The 25,072-nt window shown below is 44.1% G+C and overlaps 1 protein-coding gene across 4 annotated transcripts in view; it reads right to left on the bottom strand.

The window, feature by feature from the left end:
* Positions 1-1,398: 1,398 nt before the first annotated feature.
* The window catches only part of CEP63 (centrosomal protein 63), a 42,090-nt gene continuing 18,416 nt past the window's right edge, over positions 1,399-25,072 (bottom strand). Inside the window, exons 1-15 of one of the 4 annotated variants that reach the window (XM_075417693.1) lie at positions 24,840-25,066; positions 21,875-21,943; positions 19,977-20,157; positions 17,922-18,017; positions 15,536-15,661; positions 14,552-14,656; positions 11,868-12,101; positions 11,464-11,609; positions 10,531-10,659; positions 9,786-9,900; positions 7,734-7,931; positions 7,344-7,430; positions 5,148-5,353; positions 4,277-4,583; positions 1,399-1,750 (exon numbers count right to left, since the gene is read on the bottom strand). In XM_075417693.1, coding sequence (XP_075273808.1) covers positions 1,592-1,750; positions 4,277-4,583; positions 5,148-5,353; positions 7,344-7,430; positions 7,734-7,931; positions 9,786-9,900; positions 10,531-10,659; positions 11,464-11,609; positions 11,868-12,101; positions 14,552-14,656; positions 15,536-15,661; positions 17,922-18,017; positions 19,977-20,157; positions 21,875-21,921 — 2,136 coding nt within the window. In that variant the 5' untranslated portion in view covers positions 21,922-21,943; positions 24,840-25,066 and the 3' untranslated portion in view covers positions 1,399-1,591. Of the gene's footprint in view, positions 1,751-4,276; positions 4,584-5,147; positions 5,354-7,343; positions 7,431-7,733; positions 7,932-9,785; positions 9,901-10,530; positions 10,660-11,463; positions 11,610-11,867; positions 12,102-14,551; positions 14,657-15,535; positions 15,662-17,921; positions 18,018-19,976; positions 20,158-21,874; positions 21,944-24,126; positions 24,296-24,839; positions 25,067-25,072 lie in introns of those variants that run through there. The other 3 variants (XM_075417691.1, XM_075417692.1, XM_075417694.1) reach the window with 3 other exon arrangements.

Here is a 25,072-nt window from a genome sequence, read left to right as displayed (position 1 = left end):
CAGGAAACATAAAATGGTTTGTAAGGTATCATTTAAAAACTGGTATTGCTGTCACCGCTGAAGGACATTAGGAATCGCTAGGAGTTCTGGCGTACCTCATGCCCAGTGGATCTATAGGTTCATGCAGGAAGAGGAAACAACAGTTTGTTCTAGTCAGCCATTCAGCTTTTGTCAAAATGCCTCATGATTAACAAGCTCTTAGCCGAGATCTGGATAGTTCAGGTAGATGTTCCAAACATGCTTACCTGTGGGCAGCTCCGAACAGGAGCAGAGGCCAACGCTGACTATGTGCAAAATGCAGGACCACAGTTTATCCCCAGCGGCAGGCAGTTAAAACACCTCATCACAAAGACTGCACAATGAGAATCCAGAATGGCTCTGAAGGTTTTCTCCTTGTTCAAAGAGCTCCAGAAGAAAGCCAAAATAAAAGGACTTTGTGATTTAAATGTTTTTCAACTGTGGAATGCTGAATTGCTTGACCAAGTGCGGTCCCATTTTATGGTATGACAAAGAGGCTGCAGTCCGCAGACAGGCATCACCTTTGCTGAACTCCTCTGCCTAACCTGATGGCTGGGTTTGGCATGCATACGTTGCCTTTGAATCCCTGTCTCTTGACAGCCTTAAGCTGCTCGAGGACAAGGTGAAGCCAACAGAAAGGAACAGAAAATTCACAGATGGACAAGGGATGTCTCTGTCCCCAGCTCTGCCTGTACAATGGCTGTAAAGGCTCAGCCACAGAAGAACTGCAGAGTGCCCCTGGAAGAAAGGCAAGGCTGTAGGAAACAGGTTCTGTTCACTCATTAACAACTTACTTTCCTTGAGGAAGGACTGCATATATTCCTCCAAACAGGCCAGCTGTATTTTAATGCAGCAGTTCAACTTGACTGGACAGTGTCCAAGACCGCCTAGATTCAAAGCGGGCTGATACCAGCTTACACAGCAGCTGCAATTACGTCTGCCACACAGACAAATCTCACTTGTTCATGGGTTCTCTTCCCATTCAGTTTCATTCCCAGTTCCAATCACTCTTTCTTTCATAAGAGCTGTGACCACAATCAGCATTCAGCCGTTCATTCCTCACCTATTCTGCAGTACTTCAAGCCACAGGCCAGGCAAGATAAAGACGCCAGATACTACACAAATAGCAAAGGGCAGAAGAACCACCAGGAAATATTAAGAAATTCCATTAAGGTAAAATTAACTGGAAACAATACAGGTAGTCTAAATGAAAGAGGAATTATATTAGTTGTTCCTTGAAGGACATAACTACGCTGGGAGGGAACGGATGGAAAAGGTGTTGATCAAAGCTCCTGATGAGAAGGCAAGATAAGCCACAAGAGATTTACTCTGTATACTTGTATGAACAACAAAAGAGGTGGTTTTCCATTTTGTTTTATTTCAACACTTTAACATGTATAAAATATACTTAAAATACCAATTTAATAATAAAATTCCCAATACTGCTGATTCAGCTCAAAGTGGGAGATACAGCCTCTCACCCAAGCTCCCATGGCAACTGGTTTACAGGTGCCTCCCCAGTTGTAGTCTGGAACCATGTAGGTAAACCAGCACTCAAATTCCATAAGAAACTTTACTCCTGGTGTCCAAACCGTCTCACTATCTTTTCACTCTCTTCTTCCATTTCCTCAAGGTGAGCATTTAGGCACTCCAGGATGCGCTGGGATCTCCGATCTTCCTCTTCCACATATCTCGCAGCTATTGATCCAACTGAAGCTGTAGGCACGGGACACTAAACAGAAAACAAAGAGGGATGTCAGGAATTCTTTCATTCCAAGTTTCAGCCAGAAACACTACTGATCCGAAAACCACGCAACCAAATATGCTTCTAAAGCGCTCTTGTGTCAATTCTATCTTACTGGGCGGATTAAGCACTCAGGTCTCATGCTTGTATCATAGGTAAATGTCCCTCCCAGCAGTCTCCAACCAACAGTGAAAGCTTCCCAAGCCTTTGCCACAACTGCAGGGAGTAAAATCAGTACCTTAGCACACATAACTTTTCCACTCCAGTAGTTCCCCTCTCTAAGGCACTGGGGGGCTAGAACTGAACAGAAATAAGCTCTCCACGTGCCTACATACTTCTTGCACTTCACAGGTGGAACCCTGACCCCAGAGGTATTAATAGGAATTGACTGTCTACTTAGGGGAACTGGAGTTTCATTTCAATTACCAGCCCCTCCCCTTAAAATAACGAGAGGGAATGACATTGCATGTACAGTCTAGAGAAGGTCCCTAAAAAATACCAAGGGTTTTGTCCTTGGTGTGTTAGCGCAGCCTCACACTTAAGTTCTATGTCTTGCTCCTTGTCTTCATAAAAATCTCAGTAAGCAGTATCATGTCAGAATACAGGTTCCAGGGAAGCGAAAGACCTGTCAGACTGGACCAGCACTGGGGCTATCTCTGCTTTCTTTTATATATCTCCTCTGCTTCCCTGAAATGATGGGTTTCTGGTACAATCCCACAGGGGAAGTACAGACCAAACTCCCATTGCAGCTCACTGAACGCCACTTCAGCTCAGCTAGCAATGGTCAATAAACTACCCCAGATTCTTTCCTTTACAGTCAAGAACTATTCCTGCTACTCACATCACTTACCCACAAGTTCTTAACTTACAAAAAAAGCAGTGTAAACTAGGCTTAATTTACAAATTGATGAAGAGAAGCTTTCTGAACAAGGGCTGGCAGGTGAATTATAAAGTTACTAAGGGGCTGCTTTCCATTACAGAAAACCTGCCTCAATGACTTGGCAAGAGAGCGTAATTGGTTATTTCCAAATCCTGGAGTCTCATGGTTTTCTGGTCTTTCATTAACAGCCAGGAACAAAGGGAAGCAGAAAAAAGGCTGCAAACAACAAAAGCAAGTCTCTCCCACCCCACTACTGCCTCCTGATGAGAATTCTCCTCTCTTAATGTTAAAGGAACTGATTTCAAGACACTGGAGCCTGACCATGAGCAGGAAGTCCCAGTCAACACCAGGACAAATATCTGCATTTCCTTAGAAACCTTATTTCTATCTCTCAGAACAAAAAACAGCACGTTCTTTTCTACTAAACATCAAGCCCTAAAGCTTCTCAGACCCTGAAGTGGAACTGTTCGCACTTCAGCTCCAATCCTGCAGTCTGAAGAGTTTCCATTTAGAGTATTACAGTTCCCTAAGCTCCCAACTTTTTTTTCTGGACATGCCCACAAGCTACTTTAGTCTTGAAACAATCAAGACCTATTCTTGGTAGTAAGCCTCGTCAAGATCTACAAACCTGACAAGCCTCCGCTTATCTGTGCATCACCCTTAGAGACTCTTCTCTGGGCTCCCCACAAAACAGCTGTTGTCACTGCTAACACCACACAACCAGAGCAGAAAATACTCCAAAGACTGCTAGTGGCAACAAGTCTGGAACAAAGATCAGCACCCAGGATTCTCCCCTCCCTGAACTACCACAGCCCTGTCTGACCCCTGGTATCACAATTACTCTCTGTGTCCCTCTTCCATTCCCCTCCCTGCTCAAGTCAGTCTACAGCCTGCTCATTACAGTGGGTACTGCGATATATGGTCTTAACAGACAAGAAGAATTGATAGAGTCCAAATTTCCCGTGTCATGGGCAAGTGCTCCAGCAACTGAGCTAAAAGGACAAAGGTGTCAACACTGCTCCCTACCAAAAAGGTATGATCAGCAACTGGGAAAAATAATAGCCACCTCTTCTGCAGTGAATCACCGATTTCAGGCTTTCCTATCAGCTGGCATAAGTGGCTTTAAGTTCAGTGTGCTGACTACTGCAGTCCCATTCAGAGGGGTCAAACTCGCCCTGTGCATTATAGCGAATGTAGATGTGCAGCACCAGCTTTCAGATTCACCCAGAAACTGCACGTTGAAATACTCAGCACCCTACATCCACTCTGAGCCTCTACTACAGACCCAAGCCAAAAGCTGAAGCAGAATTCTGATGTGACAGAAGTGGGTCACGGTACACACAGATGCACAGTACCAGTGTGGAGAGAAGCATGAGCTTCTGGAACCAGCTTATCAGTTAAGCCAAACACAAAGCCCTTTCCCAGAGGGTTCTGAAGAACAACAACACGGCTCCTATTGTCCAAGTATTAACTGTCCAGCAGTGGTCTTTCCTCCCTGCTTAATATATGCCTAAAGAATCCTACACCCCATGCAGCCAGACCATACATACAAAAATCTGGCTCCTTTTGCCAAATGAGAACCCAGCTATATCCTCAGCTGTTGAATAGCAGCCAGCTTTTACACAACCACTCACCAAAGGCACAGATTCTCTCTGATTATTCGAGGTGGACTGCTTAGATGCTGTGTCTTCAAAATCTTTGTTTCCATCCAGCTCATGGAGCAAAGAATCCATCCCCAGCAAGGCATCCAAAGCAAGTGGCTCCATGGAGTTCTTCCTACTGGTCTGGGCAGGCAGCTCACCCATCTCAGGGGTCACAGTTCCTGTTTCAGCAGCCCCCCAACTCTGGAACTCCCTTTGATAATGCTGAACAGTCCCATCAGGCATGCAATGTATACTTGCTGCTTCTTCATCATGTCTGTGCTGTGCTTCCCAAATTGTCCTGGAAGGCAGGTTTGAACACGTGACTGTTTGACAGTTTGCCTCTTAGCATCTGAACTTTAGCAAAAACTTGTGCAGAGATAATAAACAACATACAGGTAGTTCTGCCAATCCAAACTGGCTCTTGTTTCCATAGGACCTCCAGATGAAAATCTAGTCTCTAGGAAATCCTTTCTCACTCTTCTGCTACTGTACATACCAAAAACTACAGTCTACACATCCTAGTACTGTGAAAGAAAGGAGCCCAGGCGCCTGGGCCAAATCTAATCCCTTCACTGAAAAGAGCACATACTGCTTCTCAATCAAAGAAAAAGGCAAAGGCAGTCAAAAGACAGTCGAATACTAGCTGGCTTTGCAGAACACAAACCAGCTGGGACTGAAAGCTATTGCACTACTTAAAGCAGAAAGGCAGATTCCAAAACAGTCCTTGTGTTCTCCCATACATACTATGTGCTGGAGATAGAATGTATACATACAGCACATCATTAAAAACGCACACATCCTCATGCCTTCTGTTCTCCTTCATAATAAGGAAGCAGCACCCCTGGGGTCATGAAACACTCACCTGTACTGCACATCCCTGGCCTCGGGCTCTTCCCTTTGCATCTGCTGAGCAGTGCCCTCGGGCCCATCCTGGCAGACCTGCTGAGTGAGCTCCAGTTTTGCTCTGGCCTCTGCCAGATCCTTCTGCAATTGCTGGTTCTCAGATTTCAATTCCTTTATTTCAAGAGCATAGTCTTCACTGAGCGCTCTTATGGTGACACCTTTTCCCTAATACAGAGAGAAGGGCTGAAGTCAAAACTTCTGATTTGCAAGACACCATAGTCAAATCCAGAGCAAAGGCTGGCAAGCGATTCCTTAAGGCATATCCTCTAATCCGAATTTTGACTGGCAAAATTTTCAAGGTTTTCGAAAGAGCAAATCAATTACATATGCCTTATTGCGTCTGCATCCACACAAGCTCCACTGATCTGCCTAGGAAGTCTCTCTCACACCACTGAATGCTTTTGAAAACAGGAAAATATAGACCAAGAAGAGTCTTAAGGTATCTGCCTCTGGCCTTGGGATAATAAGAAGGCCTACTCGACCTCGAGTTCTTCTCCAGTTGTATATTCTAGGATTCCCTCACTTTGCTAAGATGCAAGCCTCTCAGCCAAAGCTGGGAACGCTCGAGTGCCATCCCAGTAAACTGTCTCAGCCCGAGCAACTCTCTGGGTGTCGGAGGAGCAGGCTCTGCCAGATACCTCCTGCGGGTGTGAAGCAACACATGGTCCAGTGGCTTAGCTGTTGACGGGAAGTAACCACGCTTAGTGAGATCCATGTGATCTACCAGCAAAGCTATTTGCAATAACACTTCTAGATCCCCTCACTCAAATTAGCAAAGGCCTGTGGTAACAGTAACAAAATGCTGTGCATAACTCTCCCCACCTGGGATGACCCATAGCCTTTGAGAAATTTTCACTGCTAGAAGCAGTTTTTCTTTTTGAAACTCTGAACAACTTCCTTCTCCCCATCTCCTCCTTACTAGGCCAGGTGGATATCATTTCCATAGTTTCTACTCCTGTGACATTCCCACTTTCTTTTTGCCAAGTCTATTAAATTTAGATGCTTAACATTCTCATCACTGCTGTATCTAAGGTCTTTCCATATGTGCATTAGAAGACCTGGCTACGAATGGTAGCTCCTGTGCCATGGGACCAAGGGGCCTTTTTCTTTTTTATACTTTATTTTTTTTAAAACAGGTTTCTTGTTTTGCACTTTGATATGGAGTTTTTGGTAAGTCAGGCAGATAAAAGCCCACCAGCCACTTCAAGTAGAAAGTAATAGGCTTTAAGCTATTTCAGTCTCAAATCAGCCCTCCAGAAATCTTTGGTTTTTCTCCATCTCACCAGCCACAAGCTTCTGTTCAACACTTTCCCAAGAACTTGGCACATTTGACAATCACCCCAAACTAATATTAAGAGCTGAGTATTTCCTTCCCACAGATCTGACAGGATAAAAATGCTGAGGGTATATTCCCAGTAGGTTTTCAGCTGTCCGAATCCAGTCCTTGCCCCCTGTAAGGCATTCATCCTGGTTTACGTGAGACAGAACTTGAAAACTAGCTAGATCTTCCTTCATGCAGGCACTAAAATGAACAACGTTCAAGGTATTACTCCTGCCAAGCCTGCACCTCTTCCATGCAAGCTCCCCTTCTCCCCTCTGGACGAGTTGCCCTCACTGCGCATCACGAATGCCAGATGAGCAGGAGCCATCCACAGTGGCCCTTCCTGGCACGTTGCCCAGGGCATCCAGCCCTTATTCCCAGGCTGCCATCTGCCTGCAGAGTGTAAGGGACAGTCCTGCTGAACGGCTCCTCACCAGGAGGTGAACATGCTCTCACCACAGAAATAGGAAGATCAGAGCTGTTACAGCTCTGACATAGGTCAAAAAGACAACACAGACTTAGAATCAGAGATTTGAGGTAAACTGGCATAGAATGGAAACATAAAAAAATGTACTAAAAAACATGGGCCAAACCCCATGGACAAGAAACCGTCATGACGGCTCTGTTTCTGCAGTTCTCCTCGCTACTCTCTGGCCAAACAAGATGCTCAGTATTTCTGTCCCTCGTTTCCTCACAAATTGCCCCTTTTGCTTGGGTTTTAAGTTCACTGAACTCTACCAAGCACTTTGAGAGGCATGGGCAAAGACTACTACTGCCCCCAGGTAGGGGACACACAATGCTAGCCCCTTCTCATCTCTGGTCCCTAATGCATACCTGTAGTATACCGAACTCTGTTTGTTCCAACATCTCTGAGAGACGATGGTTTTCCAGCCTCAAGGATTCTAGCTGGACCAAAAATGCCTGAGGAGACAGAGGGAAACAACAAGCTCAGAAAAAAGAACACAACACGTGCCCACAACACCCTACAAGCATTTTCCACCCTCAAGTCAAGCATGAGTACAAAGTAATGTTTGGGACTTTAGTTCTGCGGGGACCCTATAGAGAAGGCCATACAAATAACCATAGATTAGAAGACTTCATCAGAAGGGTCTCAAAGGCTTTGTTGAAAGGCTGAAGAGAGATAACACGGTTAAAAACTAGGATGGTATTCCAAGTCTTCAGATCCCTTAAAGAGACAGCATAAGAGTCTTCCAACTTTTTTACCCCGTGCTCCACCGCTTTCCTCTCTTCTCTTTCAATCTTTGTTCTCAGCCATTGTTCTAGGTCTGACGTGGAGTCACTTGCAGACGCAATTGTGATGTTCCGCTGGTGTAACTCTTGCTTCAGCCTGGAGATTTCCCTTTTCATCCCTTCTAGCTCACTGCTGTGAGTTTGTTCAGCTTGAGAGCGCTGCTCTTTCAGCTGGAGGAAGACATGCACACACCGCCCACGAGCTTGTAAAAGATGTTTCAGCAAAAAAGCAAACGTATTGCACATGGTAATGTGAAATCCAAGTACTGGAAAACAAAAACCTCTACGTAACAAGCCCTCTGCACATGCTTGTCCTCCTTGATTGAAAACCACCTCATCCCACTCCTTTTCCACACCATAAACTGCCAAGTGGAACAAGACATAAGTTAATGCTGTGGAGTATTCGAGAAGACCCATAATGGATCAAATCACAGTCTCTTTATCTCACCATTCTACTTCCATGGCCAACAAAGATTTACCATCACTGGGCAAGCACATCTTGCTACTCCATCTTCCTGAGGCAGAGACGGTATCTTTAAACAGCTCTAGCCAGACTTTTCTTCCATGAATTTGTCCTAAGTCTTTTGAATTTATATTAGCTTGTAGCAATCAAAGATATCCAGGGCAAATTTTCACAAGCTAGCTATGCACAGGGTAAAAATATACCTCTTTGTTTTCATAACTCCATTTGATGACCACTAGTCCCTGCATTATAAGAATAATCATTCCTTATTTACTTTCCACATGACAGGCATGGTTTTATTTTTGTACGCTCAATCTCATTTATCTCTTTTCCAGTTTGGCAAGTCCTATTCCATTCAGCTGTTCCTTGTGCAAAAAACACTCCATCCTTTTGTTCGTCTTTTTCCACACCGTATTTTGTTTTATTCAGTTCTTTTTGAGATGGCAGACCTGAACTACATACAATATTCTGGTAGGCATACTGTGTATTTATTCAGTGACCTAGCAGAAAAACAACATAGCATAATTTCTTCCCCAGTATTCCATTCCATTAGCCAGAAAAATTAACCGCCCAAACCTCCAGGATTTTCATGAGAATTACAAGCATTTCAGAAAATTGAACCAGATGATCTCCACCTAGTCATGCACATACTATACGTACGGTGATTTATCTCCATGTCACCTCAATGTTTCCCAAGTATATAAAATAGAAACCACAATAACAAATATCTCTCTCCTCCCCAGTAGCCTGTAGGAGATTCATTTATTGTGTGTGGCTGTTTAAATGCGTAACCAAGCTCGCATCTCTGGCAAGATCTGCACCTCTGTACATTCAGAGTAAAAGATGAAAGATTTTCACAGAAGTGAGGTTTTTCACTGAAGTCCAATAAGGCTTCTACTCTAACCAGGCTCCAGTGAAAGCTCTCACACTAACTGATCTAGACCACTATTAAAAGTCCGGCCTTTTGGAGGGTTTGCCTCCCTTTGGTGAGCAGAGCACTAGGGTGAGGTCCTCGTGGCAGATGAGCTCCTCCATTTCTTCCAGCCCCTGTGTTCATGTCTAAGTATCAAGCCTGAAGCAAACTCCCTCATTCACAGACAGACTTCTTCACACAGAACACATCTGAAAACCTCTCTCAAGTGTGGTTGGACATATTACAGCAAAACCCATACCCTCCCTGTTCCTCATCCTGTTGGGAGCCTGTATTAGGCTTAAACTCAGGACCCCAGGCCTTTTTGCATATTTGCCCTCCAGCACTAATTCAAGTATCTCCACGCTGCAGGGAAGTACTGCATGATGTAGGGGCAGGCCTAAGAGACACTCACAAAGTAACCCACACAGCCATGTACAGAAACTTGCAAACCCATCCTCTCAACTCCTCCTTTGTCAGATCTGCTTCTTACCCTCCAGCATATCACTGCTTCCACAACGCTCCCGGGCCTTGATCCCACTGAGAGCTTTGCTAACCGTGCACTGCAGTCTCTGATGAGGTACTTGACACACACGGGAATGGCTGACTCCACAAGTGCCTTTCCCATTCTCCAGGAACAAAGCGACATTACCTTTTTAATCTTTGCCTTCGACTCAGTAAGGTGTTCTTCTTTTGACTGCAGCTCTTTGATATTCTCATCCAGCTCTTCACTCAGCTGCAAACACCTTGCATTTGAAGACACCAGGCTGGGTGCCAAACGTAAAACTACAGATTAGCATACCCCAAGAAGGAGGACATGGTCAGAGAAACTTTGATCTTCCAAGCAATCTCCTATGTCCATCATAACAGAAACCAGACTCTTAACCTAGAAGCTCCTTACCAATCCTTTGGGGTTGTTTACCAAAATCATTTCAAAAGAGATCAGGAAGCTGATCTAACAGATAATAGCTGTTTCTTGTTTGTTGCTTTACCATTCTAAGATTACAAACTTCCCATGCAAACATTAGCCTTAAAACCACAAACTCAGAGAGGAAGACTTGCTTATAATTCTTATTTCGCAGTAAGGTCTAGATCTGGTTCTTACCAGTTGACTAACAAAGACTCTTTAACCTATTACCAATGTAGGTGCTAAGCCCAAGCAAGCTCAAACACTGAAAACACCCACAGTGTGCAGTGAAAAGCAGCCAACCAATTAGCAAAACAGTCTCACCATTCAACTGCAAAATGAATAGCATTTGATTTCTTTAGCCCTTTGATATTTAAAATAAGCCAACAGAAATCAGTGGGACTGGTTAACTTTATGAATACAATATATTAGGTATTACATTATTATCCAAGTCTCATCGCACATCCAGGGGAAGTGAGCAGTCAGCTACCTGTTCTTAAGACGATCCACTTCTGACAGTAAGTGCTGTTCCTTCTTCTGGCCAACATCCAGCTGCAGCAGTATATGCTCCAGCTCTGGAGAAGGCAATTGTTGCTCTTGCAAGCGTTCCTCCAAGGCCCTAAGCAGAAACATGAACTTTAATCTCAGCACAGAAACGTCATGTCTGAGTTCACTACTACGGGGAACATAACCACCACTTTCTTGGAATTCTCTGAAAAATACACAAAACCCAACAGCAGGCAACTCCTGTGTGCACTGTGAATACGCAAACATACCAGCTGGATGACAGCCCCCTATCTGAATTCAGGCTGATTAAGAGAGACTACATCCTATTTTGGTATTGGCCTCCCTGATCCACAGAGTCTCCCTGTCATTAGCAGACATCCCGCTTGCAAGAAACTATGTGGCTGTTCGGTAACATACGCCAAAACCTTTCAACAAGGCCATCAGAACCTTATAGTTTTCGCATGTTGCCAGTGCAGAAGGGGAAGACCAAGAGGATTTTGTCATATATGTTTATGTCTTTACCAAGACCCTAATCTGACATCATTAAGTCGGCAAGAACTGTCACCTACAACAATAAGCACAGTATCCAATCCTTAAAGGCCTTCAGCAGTTGACTGAAAATGCCCGGGGGGAAAAAAAAAGCTGAACAGCTCAAAAGCCCTGTGCTGCCTCCAGAAACTTAGCTGAGGAGAAAGCTGAGTCCTTCCACACTCTTCGCTGAGTATCAGTTGATTTAAAAAGCAATGCAATTTGGCAAATGCTGCAAGGACGCACAGCACCTGTGAGAAACTACAGCGTACAGTTCTATGTTATCAACCGATACAGATCCAGCTGTGTGAAAATGCTTCTACCATCCTCAGGGGGGAATACAGATCTGAATTCAAGAGCACAAGTACCAGTGAGGCACAGATGCTACCTGATGACGTGTTCTTTTGTGTGAAGAGTTTCAGTCAACCCAGCCAGCTCTTTCTGTAACTGTTCTTCGTGCAGCTTGGAGCTCTCAATGAAATGTTCCTGAGACTGCAAGGTGGCTCTAAGTTCCACCTTCTCATCCTGTAGCACCTGGATGGGAGGAAGAAGGAATGACTGTTGCAAGATGGACCAAATCAGTTTGTTGTGAGGCAATGCGAGGTTGATCAGGTTTTTAAGGAACCCTTGGAAATATCACAGAGCACCACATGAGTACAAAACCATCTCTGAGGCCAACCAGGAATTTTACAAACGCTCTAGCAAGAGACGGGAGCTCTGGGATGAAGAGCCTTCCTGCTACTTCTCTCAAGCTCTGCTTTATATTCGGCTTCTAACAGTTCCTCCACTGACCTTTAACATTTTCTTGGATTGCGTTAATTCTTCTTGAACTCTTTGCTGATCTTCCAGAATCATCCGATTGTTTTCAGTCAGGTCGTCCGCTCTCCTGTTAAGCCTCTCCACCTCCAACTCCTTGGCACGGATAGCATCATTGGCCCTCTCCAGCTTGCTGGTTAACTGCCGGATTTCTGATTGGCTAGCCACCTCCACCGACTCCAGAATCTTCGTCCGATTGGTAAGCTGAGTCTGCCAAGAGCAACTGGTTTGTATTAAAGCTAAATTATAAAAACCACAGTGTATCAAAACTACATTCAAAACAACTACTTACTTCTTTGTGTAACAAGTCACTTTCTCAAAGTAATCAACGCTACCTTTAAGCAAACTAAGGAACATATTGTTCCAGGATTACACGATGAATAAAACTTCTGAAGGCAAACAGAATTAAAAAAAAAAAAAAAAAAAAAAAAAAAGAGGGGGCCCTCTGATTCCAAAGGGGTTCAAAGAGAATCTGGGAAAAGAGGATCTCAAATCACTCAAGTTGTCCGAACATGAACTGTCTAAGAACAAAGCTGCCTACTATTTTTTGCTCGTTAACCTAAGGCTAGACCAGGAGAAACAGCAGCACGTAAGAAGGTTTGCAAATGCGATATACAAGCTAGAGAATACCCAATTGTTAATTCCACACCAGGGCAGAAAGCAGCTCTTAGTGCACAATGAAAAAAACCACAACCACGAAATAGATCAAAAACTGCACTGGGTGCAACAGTCAATTACGTTTTGCTGTATGCGGTAAATATCTGGTTCTAACAGCTTGCGAGAATGCTCACTTTCAACATTTCATTGTTTTAATGCCAGACAAAAAAAGTTATAAGGAACATATGCCTACTAAACAATGCATGCTCTATTATTTATAGGCACAATACTGTATTTCATAGCATTTATTTCCACCTAGCTAGTCGGTGAAATTTAATAACCCAGCTCTCATATAAGCTTCTAAGAATATTCACTTCATATATTCCCTTTTTGTATAGTACCTTCTAATTTTTCAAAGCTGAAACAAAATATTTGAGTAGCCCTTTAGTCACAATTTCTAAGAGTAGCAACTCCTGCCAGCTTCAGAATCACCACATGCCTTGATTTATTGTCTGACACATAATGCCTCATAACTGAGAAAACTGTAGGAACTGTGCATTTGGAAGACTATGGTATAATTTTGATTACAGTCCTTTCATTATTTGAATAGTCATGACAGAAAAGGTAATCAGGAGGGGCAAGAGTTTAAAGTGCAGCCTTTCTCCACCCAAGAAACCAGTGTACCAGAATTACCTGAATATTTATTTCTGCATTAACAAAACATTTAAGCTATCTCTTATTTCCAGGCACAGAACATTCAGGACAGCACAGAATTCCAGGTTTCGCCTGTTGACTTTAAAGGCTGCAGGTGTAACCGGAAGGTGCTCATCACTGGGTAAGAATGCCAGGCTTCCCTAAGCTGCGTTGAAAGTTATGAGAGGAAGCCAGCTGAAAGAAGAGAAAGGGGAAGTACTCCTTGGTCACAGATCTCAGCTTGACCTTGTGCCAGAAAAACAACCAAGCACACAAAATGCATAGAAACATCCAAGGCCAAAATTTAGCACTTTCATGCTGGGCTTGTCAAAGAAATTGAGGATTCAGGCAGCCTGTTCACAGCATCTACGCAGCAAAGTCATCTACATCGCTTAGGGAAAATCTCCTCAAATTCCTGTTTTTCTGCTGCACAGTAAGAAGAGTTCCTCTGCGCTCCAGTATACCAGCCTGCACTCCAAGGACACATCTGTTCTCAGACAATTGAGCTATCAATGATACAAAGACAGCAGAGCAGCAAGACCTTCTGCTCAACGCCTCTCTCTGCATTTGTAGATCTACTAGTGTCAGCCTCTCACAAAGCCCCTGTCAGAGCCAGCTTCAATCCTGGCATCACAAGCTTCCTCCTTGCAGGAGCTTCCACTCAAGAGCAACTCAAGAGCCCATTAAGTGTAAAGACCCAGCAAGAGCTTCTTATCAGTGTCTGCTGTGATTGTGTCAGTGTGACTTCACAGCTGTGCTCTAGGTCAATTCATCTTGCTCTGTCGCAGCACCACTAACTCACTGAACGATTAGCTTTTCAGGAACAGCAGCCCCACTACTTGTTGCCTTTAAGCGACTTTAAAAAAAAAAAAGGGAGAAGGGGTTGGTGCTGAAAACTGCTGTTACTTCAGTACTTTGCAGAGGTATCTGTTGTAGGGGTAGACTATTTTCCAGCATCATCCTCCGAGCTGGACCTACAAGGTATATATTTAGCTACCGGCAGGTACACAGCTTTGAACGACACAACATGACGTAACAGCTATTTTAAAGTGTCATATGCCGAGGTGTCTCTTCTCTCCTAGGGAAAGCTTCATCCTACTATCTTCCCTATAAATTAGAGGGGTGCAGGAGAGGTAGGGAGAGCGGCACGAGGTTTATCTAACCTCTGTTGACAGACTCCAGCTCTTTTTTCCATACCGCACTTATACAAGTGAACTTTATTCCACTGGGACATTAAAAGTCATTTCAATGGCAACCTAAACTGGATTCAAGCCTCAGAGATTTCATTAATCTCTCCCTCTTCCCCCCTCCCTTCCCTCCCACCTGCTGCCACAAACAAAACAAAAACTTTCAGCACATATTAATTGTACCTGCATGAGCTCAGTCAAAGCCTTCCTCTGTGCCTCCAGCGATACCACCTGCTGCTGGTAAAGCAAGCGCTGCTTCTCCCAGTCAAGTGATTTTTGATGAAATTCCTGCAAGGACAGCAGGGGTGGCTTGGAGCAGTGTGTCCATGTAGTTGACAAGAAGGCCCCCTTCTAGTTCATATCCATGTCTGCTTTTTCTCTCCACCATATCCTCCCACACCTTTCCCCACAGCAGGGAAACCATTAGCCAGTCATTTGATGCACCATCTCAGCAGCATAAAACCCCTCACATACTGTGCTTGCTGTATTTCTTTGCCTCCTGAGTTAAAACGTCAGTGTCAATTACTGCTGTTTACAAATGTTAAGTGCTAACAGATTCATGGCTAGTTTCATGGATTTGCTGTCAGAGGTTTAACAATTTAGGCTGTCTTTAGCTTCCAAAACATGCTGCTATTGAAATCACTAAGATTGCAAGTATGAACTACAGAATTTTAATGCTAATCTCTGCTCCAGGAATTGGACACTACATCAGTCAGATGTGTTTGTTAGCCACATCTTCAGGGCACAGTAGTAGAAAATTGAGTGCTGTTGAGCTCAGCATAGCAGAAAGATTAAAAGATGAGACAAGGCTGAGAAGAAGTTTGACATGTAGCTCCCTCCTCCTCAAAGAAGTGAGATGACAACCTCACCACACTGGAATTCATTTCATTCAGATAATTTAATTACCCTTCCAGCACCTTCTTCCTTTTATTTAGTCTAGGAATAAGAACAGCAGCATAGTTTATCCTGTTTACTCAGAGGCCTCAACACAGAAAATTGCCTTTATTACACAAGCAGTTGAGAAGCTACACTTCGAGAGTAGACGGAGACTGCTTTTTAAGCATGATTCATAGTCTACTTCCTAGCTGACTATTCTTCATCAGTAAAGCCCATAAAATCAGTTAATACATACAAACTGTGACCAGCATTTGTTTTTTCACTACATACCTCCAGCTTCCTGGTCAGTCGGCTCATTTCAGACTCGTCCTCCCCCTGTCTCTTGCTAGCTTCTCCTCTGATTTCTCTACGTTGTTTGCTCTGCAGCTTCTCATAGCCCCTCCTCAGTCTGGACAACTGCAAAGAATTCAGTGAAAGAGACAAATTTGTTCAAGGCCCCAAAGCAAGAATTAAACAGCACTTTGAAAGAATGCACACAAAATGGCTTCACACAAACAATTCCCCTAATCAAGGCCATACGGCTTGCAAGTGAAGACATCTATTTGTATAACAAGCCTATTATACTAACAGGATTGCAAAATATACCGAGTTGTATCAGAGTAGCAAGATGCCACTGAAGTCGTGACATCAGCAGCTCTAATTAGACCTCTGTCTTACCATTATTAAAACATGACTAAAATATTGATAAGATGGAGGTTTACACACAGCTGTTAATGCAGCAAGAGCACGGCATCCCCTCTTTTCTCTACAGGTGGCTTCCAGCCACAGCAACAGCAGGCAATACCTGTGGCTGATCTGCTCACGCAGAGGGGCACGCCACACCACACCTCACACAGGGTGGGGGTTAGTTCTACACAGAGCACCGTTTCTTACGTGATTACAATACACTTGTGAAGCTCAGGTGGTAACGGGAACTCTTCCGCTTAGTGGGAGAAGGAAGATTTGAGAATTGCCATTATGCCTAGTATCAACACTACTTCATCTGTCATTTTCTGCTTAGATACACTATGTATTTCACAATGAGTGGAGAATGCCAACAGAAAATATCACTCCTACGCCTACTGCTAGAATGCTAAAGTCATATCAGAAGCACGAATGAGGAAAAAACTCTTGACATTTAAATGACCCTCTGTGCAAATAATCACTTGCAACTTGCACAGAATTTTCCATCTGATTCCCCCCCCAGCTCAACTATTAAATAAAAAGTTTCCAAATAGCCACATGAAATTGAGAAGTCATCATTCCCATTTTACTGATGGAGAAAGCTAAGCCCATGGATGAAAAGAAGGACCACGAGAAGAAAAAACATCTGAATCAAGACATCATGTGCTGGTCACAAAGGATCTCCAGAGCCCTGAGTCAGCAAAGTACTTAGGCATGTTCGACGGGAACAGACAGACGTACCGGCTGTATACGAACATCTTTTGCCAAACACATCAGGAGATTACAGGTTTATTATTTCAATAATCTCAGTTAGTTAGATACTGTACATGTAATTTTACTGGTAATGGTGATAAACTGAGACAGAAATAATTTCCCCAAACAGTACTAAGAATCAAAGACTGAGGAATCTTGGAGCTTAATGTCATCTGCATTAACACTGCGTGGGTAAAATACCAACGTGTTGCAATTTTGGCCACTACGTACCCCCCATATTTTAGCCTTAGCAATTCAGGCAGACCTGCCAACGCACCTCAGCTTTGCTTTGCAGCTTAACCACAATTCCAGTGAACATCTAGTGAATGAAGACTGTTAGTCACACTGAACAGTAAGGTGTTTTAAACGAGGACAGATGGCTTCTGTCATCAAAGCGGAGACTACCAAATTAATTCAACTTATGACTTACAGGGAGCATGAACTAGGCCCAACCCTTCAGAGAAAACAGGTCAATACTCTACTAGCTGTTCATGCCATTTAACTCACTGCTACTGACAAGCAGGTGGAGGCAGGCAAAGAGTTAAGGCATAAACATGGAATGCTGTTATACCACCTGCAGGACATTCCACACGTACGACCTTGCGGTGAATAAGCAGTTTTTTGAGATGAAAGCTCTGAAATTATTTTTAAAAAATACATTCTAAGTATACTTAGTTTTCATTAAGTGTACTAAGACTACTATGCCTAGAGAGAACAAAACCCTTACCACTAAAATTGGAGGCAATGGAGGCAAAAAGAAGATAAGACTACATACCATTCTCATCTCTTGATCTCATACGATCAAGGCCAGTTACACCACCACCGTTTTCTAATTTCATTAAACGCTGATGGAGCAAACTTCTGCTGCCTGTACCCATGTCAACTTCAGAACAAGCACTACGGTGACTAGGATGGTCAAACACAGGACTTGTTCACAGTAAACTCATGCAGTCATCTAACACATGAAAATTGCACCAATACGTTTACTACGCATTCCTACGCCAACAGTTTTCTGTTTGTCACCAAGTTCCTCTGAAGTGCAAAAAAACAGACTTAATGAAGCATAAAAATATTACTTTGTCTACACTCAATGCTCTTTTTTGTAAGAACAGAAACAATAAAAGAGTGGGAAGTTATAAAACCATGGCATTTAAACAAAAGCAATGACAAAAAATATTTCGACTATCGGATCATATAACAACTAAGAACTAAAACCCAATCTTCTCCTTTTGCAGCTCACCTCCTCTCGAAATTTCTTCAGCTGTTGTTCATATTCTGTAGCCATGTCCTGTTTAGCTTTTTCCATGTCTTCTACCTGGTGATGCAACATGTCAACCTGAATGAAGAGTTAAAAAGCAAACAAATAAAACAACAGAAGAGCACTTCATTGTCAGTAGGTACTGGGATTAGTTTTCATTTCACTAATACACATTATAGCAGGAGTAGTAAATGACTATTAAGAGATCCTAATTCTGTTAACAACTGCACATTTCAATGGGGTCAATCACTATGAATCTGATTAAGTCAATGCCTAAATCTTTGCTAGGCTGGGGCCAGAACTGTTTCTGTTCTGGCCTCTTGTTTTGAGCCAGTTTCTGGCTTTCATTTTTTGGGATGAAAATGACAGTTTTAGCTTGTGTCAAAAGGTTATTTTTACCTGGTATTTTCATCAAATTCTTCATAAACATGCATTATGATTTCAACCTATCTACCAAGAGAAAAGCTGGCCGTGTCATTATCTTGCTACGCTCAGGTGAAGCTGAGATTTCAAATAATACACGGAGATGAGTGGGACAAAGAAAGAAACGGGGATTTGAAACTCATGGGGAAGACTTCCCTTACACTGATTCAAATACTCCTGTGAATCCTTTTTGTCTTTTTTTGTTCCCCATCTTTTTCCCATCCACAGCCCAAAGTGGCCACCACCTTTCGAACTACAGGCCCAAAGAACAGCAAGCCAACAAATTAAAAATCATCACAGAAAATTCATATGAGTAAACCAAAAGCATGAATATACTCCAGCAGTGACTTTAACCATAGTTTACAGTTCAGTTTTGAAATCAATGTTTGTTTTTGGTGGTAAGAATTATTTCAAAAGCATCTTGGAAAAACACATTTTATAATAACAACGCTAACCCATAAAGATGACAGTTCTTGCAAACAACAATTTTGTCGCAAGATTCCAGATTTAATAACTTTGTAACAAAGACACTAATTCCAAAACTTGCCATGCGGACCAGGAGAAGCACCTGACTGTACTAACAAGAAATCACAGAGTTCTTAACCCACTGCTGCTAGTGCCTGTCACGTTTCTCTTTATTTTACTAGATTCCCCACCAAATTACTGGAAGCTACTGCAGTATTTGGGTAATTCTGAGGATGTAAGAATAGCTGTAGTATAGGTGTACAGGCACCCAAAAAACCCAATTGCTTGTGTAGTTATCGGCTGGCTTTCCACCCAAGAAGTTAAAGCAACTGCCTCAGAGAGCTGCCAGAACACAATTTGTAGCTAGTAGTCTGCCAAAAGACAGGACACAGCAGCTATAAATACAAGGACAAATTTCAAACACTTTCAGAAAAAGTCAGTGTGGCTAGATCTTAAGATATGGCCACCCAGACTCCTACTGCTTTCCTTTGATCTGAGAAAAGACACATTAATTCATTTGCACAAGAGAAAGTTTATGGTCCACATCCTATGCAAAAACTTCACTTACTGATACTTCTCCATCAATACAGCAATTTGGTGCACTTCGCCCAGGCCTTTAATTACAGGCTGCAAAACCTGAGCTGCATAAAACAGCCCTTGGAGCATGTCCCGGCAATACTGTGGCGTAGTTTACACTGCCAAATATTTTTTCTACCAATGACTGCATGTTGCTGGGTTGTCGTCTACTACTGTATCCAGATCCAATGTCTTGGGGTTCCCTCTCGAAACTCTGACGATTCAACCTGGGGACTTCCACCAACCCACAGGGAGTTGATCACTTGACTTTGATTGAATTACAAATCAGACACCTTGTTCCAACAGGCTCCTTTGTAAATTCTATTCCTGATCTCCAACTATGAGACAGGCTCCTGCTTTGCTTAGCCCAGCTATTTGTTAAAGTCAACCACTTGTTTTGGCTTAGTATTTAAATATGAAAAAAAAAAAATTCAAACCTGACAAAACAATACCCAAAACACACGTCCATGCAAAGTCAAACTCTGAAATTCAAGTTCAGTGCTTATATTGTACTATAACAGGTAAAACACACAGGTCAACACTGATCAGGAAACTATGAACCTGAGACAGTACCTCCTTCTGTTTTTCCTGCAGAGCGGCCCTGGCAGAGGAAAGTTCCTGCTCTCGAACACTCAGGCAAGCTTCCAAACCCTGTGTCTGTTCTTCCCACTCAGCTTTCTTGTGCGCCACCATGATGTCAATCTGCTTCATCAGCTCCTGCAGCTCAGCCTCGCAGGACGTCAAGAACCCACCACTGGAAGGGAAAGAGCTTGAAGTAGCAAAGCAGGCACCACCCAACACAGGTACAGCATCCCACACCAACAAAGTCGGCAGAACAAACTGACCCGCACCAAGGGACCACCTCCGCACATGCAATGCTTTGAACTCTATGCACATTAGCTTGCAGAGAAATGTATCGAATACTACGCGTTCATCCAGTTCTCTAATGCAGTATCTCACAAGCGGTATGCTCGTATCACTGGGTCCAAAGTTTGGCAATGACCATGAAGAATGCTTGTGAAATCCCAGTGAGAATAAACGACCTACACAGTTTAAATTAGAGGAGTTGTCTTCTATTCAGAGAAGCACAGCAGGCACCTATAAACACTCATCCCATGTCTCAGTACTATACATTATCTAAGTAAACTGGAGCACGTTTTATCCATATTTTGTAATTGCCTTAATTGCTCTCCAGGCAGAGGCATTTTATACCAAGTTTCAGTCACCAGAGAAATCTTACAGCCAAGCTATCAGCTCCTGAAAGCAGAAGTTTATCACAAATGCAGACAAACCCCAAAGTAGAGGGGGTTGGATGACAACATGATAATGAAGAATAAAACAATCGCAATCCATTGGGGAGAGCATGCTCCCTAGCGACGCTGCGATTTCTAATTTGGTGCAGTAATTATTGAAGCCAATTCAACTACTCCTCTAAAACTTCACAAGCTGCTAAGCCAGGGACAATATTCAAGCTTGCAAGATATAGCCCTAGAGAGCAGTGAACTCCGTGATGATCTTTACCCCTTTAATTTGCCTGTCAAACAAGAAGCAATGAAAAGAAATGGAAATCAATAGGTTAAGGAATTTGAAATTTCTCTGTTCCCCCCAGAGCATATGCGCACTTCACAACTTGGCAGTTTTTCTATAGGGAAAGAAATACTTCTTAAAAGAGCCAAAATCAGCTAAATTTGAAGTTCACCCTGTCCTGCGAGTTAACCAAAAATTAGCAGCTATTATGCAGAGCAAGAACATTTCCTTCACAGCATCTGCTAATATAAAGCTAAGTCTAAACTTGATTTCTGCAACCAGTTATCTGTAGAAGATTTGGGTCACATTCTCAAAGATGACTATGAAAATGGCATCTGTGACTTTTGCTTCACGCTTGTTTAACACATAAAACATTTTTTTTTTCCGTTATTAGCACTACAGTCTCTCTCTGGGATCCAAAAGTCTAGATACTTTCACCTAAGACAGAGCATTAAGGATTCTTCAGAGACGAATGGGACTCCGCAGTTTCAACACGAGCAGGAAATAATCAGATGTTTTCAGTAAAAACAGATAACAAGGACATCTCTCACTAACCTTGTAAAGCTGTTACAAAAAAATATTTATTCACACCTTTAATTACTACTGCTCCTGATGTTAGAAGGTAAGAAGGGTTTACAACAACACAACAAAAAAAAAAGAGGTAAAGTTTTCAGGAAGATATAAAATTAAAATTCTAACAATTAAGACTATGCCTGACAAGGGATTATTGCAAAGCCAGCTCACCCAGTGACTTCGCTTCGGCACCAGCTGAAGCCCACTGCACACTGCATTTGTCCACCAGCATGCGCTAGTGGACGAACTCCAAAGCCCTTATTTAAGCAACAGAAGCTTTGTCTTGATACCAGAGGATTTGATTCTTAGTAAAAGGGAAGGTTAGTACTTCAATGATTTTGATTAACTGGTGTACACTGCTGCATACATACCTCCCCTGCTGATTTCTTTGCATCCCTTCCAGCAAAGACTCCATCATCAAATCCAGGTGGCTTTAGCAGCTATGAAAATACACAAAAGCAGCAGTCAGCCATGACAATGCACGAACAAGGCTACTTCTCCAACTGCAGAAAAAGCAGAATCGCACTGAGGAAATAAGTTTAAAGAATTACAATTAGCACACAATTACAGGTGAGGAAAACAGTGGTCGCCTTCACGAAATTACAAGCCAAATATCTGCTAAATAAAGGAAAACAGATTTGTCTACCAAAAAGAAAAAAGACCCAACACAACCATTCAGCACTACCAAATTGTGGTGATATAATTACGCGAGATAATGAACAGAATAACTCAAACAGTAGCTATAAAAGAGAAACTGCATTTCAACAAAGGGGCAAACTCAACACACAGGGACTGGCAGATCTCCCACCGCCTCAGCGTACCAAACCACAGAGGATCAGGGACGCTCGGGGACTTCCAAATAGGCCAGCCCAACAGCCACCTCCCACACAGGTATTTGTCACTTCAGAGAAAAACCACAAGCACCTCGTAGCAAGTAGCAGTAAGAATCTATCCATAAATTCGGTCTCTCCCAGGTCTCTATTACTGACTAGGTTAAATAGACCACGCAGTTTACGACCACATTCAGGACATATTGCTAGTTCATACAGTTGTGAGAATTTTCTTTTAAGATAGCACTAACTCTTTAAAAATTCCTCTAGTGCCTTAAGCTCTAACAATAAGTTGCAGAGATTTAAAGAAGCAGTACATTGTCTTAGTTAAAAATGACATCCTTTAAGACACAAACACATGTATGTATGCATACACTTAGAAGTTCCATGTATTTTTGAAGCAAGAAAGGTTTACATTAAAGGCAAAAATAGGGAAGAAAAAAAAAAGAAAATTACCATGGAACCACACCCAGAAAGCTAGAATTTATTTCGGTGGCTCCTCCACGAAACTGTGGGTCTCGTAATGGTAAAATGGCTAAAATCATTCTGAGGATACAAAACTTCAGTTTCACTCTGTGGAGGTATTCACACAATCTGTTTCCAAAACATCTATGCACTTTCTCAAGTATTTAGAGATGGATCCTCACAACATCTTTACTCAAATATTACTATGCCATAATTAAGTAATTAACAAAAGGGGGAGCAGGTCCCAGAAAGTGAGACTTTCAGAAACGCAGACTCAGCGTTGCTTGCTTTCACTTCCATCAAAGCTTCCATCCTGCTCCTACAGGATGCAAAGCTATCCAGAGATTAAAGCCTTGTTCCTAGGAGTTCAACTGTATTTTAAACCACACACATAGAGAAAATACGTCGTTCACCGAGGAAGAAAAAAATTCCTATCCCTATTCCGATACAATGTTTCGTCTGTCTTTGGTCCTGCCTATGCTTAACAAGATTCAACCAGTATGCAGAACATCTTTGTTTTAGTGCTGATGGCAGAGCTGTCGAGGAGAGCAGATGAGCAGATCCCCAGATCTGCTGACAGCACTCCAAGAGAGTTCTCCAGGTGGCAACAGCACACATTAGCCAGAAGCAGCTCTTCTGTTTCATTCTAATCACACCTACACAGAAGTGATTTTCAACAGGTAGCAGAGAGATTTCTTTGCCCACCACAGAGAACATCTGCTAGAAGTCAAGCAGAAAATCCAGAGAGCAATCCAGGCCCTTTATCAGGAGCTCCTTCCCTGAGAGGGTGGGATCTGTTCAACAGGGAAAGCTCCAGTGCCCATGAGGAGCCAGACAGCACCCACTCTTGCTTCAGGTAGGATCCCTGAGGTAAGACACCTGAATCTGCCAGCTCTGCAGACCTCCCAGCTTACCCGGGTCTGGGGCTTCGAAGAGCCTTGATATCAGACACCTCTGGCCAGTTTTATGCTACATCAGGTTTGTTGACTTAGTATTATATAAAGTATTTAAACATCAACCAGATTTAGCATCCCAACTGAAGAAAGAACCGCAGCAGGAGAGCCAAGTGGAGAAGATCCGACAACACGCAGGAGGACACTGCCAGCCACAGAAGACCGGCATTATTTTGCGTTTAAAAAACACAGCAGGATGCAATGCTAAAGTGTTGCTCGCAGCAAGTTTACAACGAAGAACAAAGCGCGACCCGCCGGGCCCCTCCCCCCCCGGGGCAGCGGCTGCTCCGCCGGGGCCGGCAGCAGCCCGGGGCAACCTCCCCTCGGCAGGGCCCGCCGCGGAGCCACGGGCCCCTCCGCAAGACACGCCCTCACCCCGCCGCGGCTTCACTGCTCCCCAGCGAGAAGCTCGGGCGCTGACCGACCGCTCAGCGACGCCCGCACACAGCCTCGCCACCGGTCCGCCCGCCGCCGCCGGCCTAACGGCCGAGCAACAGCTGAGCAACCGCCGGCCATCGGCGGCCGTGGGCCCACCGCGCGCCGCGCCTGGGCGGGGACTGCGCCTGGGCGGGGACTGCGCCTGCGCACTGCCGGCAGGGAGGCCGCCTCCCGGCGGTGGGCAGGGTAGGCCGCGAGGAGCGGGGCGGGCTGGGGCCGCGGCCGCGTCCCCCCGCGGCGGGCGGCGGGAGGGGCGGAGGGGCCGCATCGCCCCGGTTAGCGGGGCCGCGGCGCGCTCGGGCCTGTGCGCACCCGCCGCGGGGCCACCGCCGGGAGCGCTCCACACGCAGCTGCCGGGGTAGAGGCCAGGCCTGCCCAACATGGAGCTCCGGGGCCGGGCGCTGGGACTGCGCGTTCGGCAGCGTGCCGTGTGCCGGTAGACGCCCTGTCCCGGCTCCTTCCCGGGCTGGCGAAGCTGTGGGTGAGTTGCGGCACTGATCGCAGGCGGCGAACACTAAGCGGCGGTTCTGTGCAGAGCGAGGGGGGACCGGGAGCCCTGGGTCCCCGGAAGAGGCTGTTACAGGTCAGCAGCTCTGAACACGTGTAAATCTCTGTTAATTAATAGGAACGGGCTAGTTTTATACACTCACCTCTGATGCATCAATCTGCAGTTCAGCCTGATAGAGTTCTCTGCAGATGAAGTGGTTCTCCTGCGATTATAACCCCTTTTTGAGTGGATTAGGAAAATGAAGATTTTCCGTAACAGTTGAAGCTAAATGGAAATTGGATCAAAACCAGAGCCAGCCCACGGTCCAAACTCCAGCTGCGTGGCTGGGGACGTGGACGTGAGAATCAGTGTCTGCTTTGTGTCGCAGTTCTAGCG

The sequence above is a fragment of the Opisthocomus hoazin genome, chromosome 4 (genome assembly GCF_030867145.1).
Source record: "Opisthocomus hoazin isolate bOpiHoa1 chromosome 4, bOpiHoa1.hap1, whole genome shotgun sequence".
Classification (NCBI taxonomy): Eukaryota; Metazoa; Chordata; class Aves; order Opisthocomiformes; family Opisthocomidae; genus Opisthocomus; species Opisthocomus hoazin.
The sequence above is the reverse complement of the archived record's forward strand: the minus strand, read 5'-3'. Positions and strand labels throughout refer to the sequence as shown.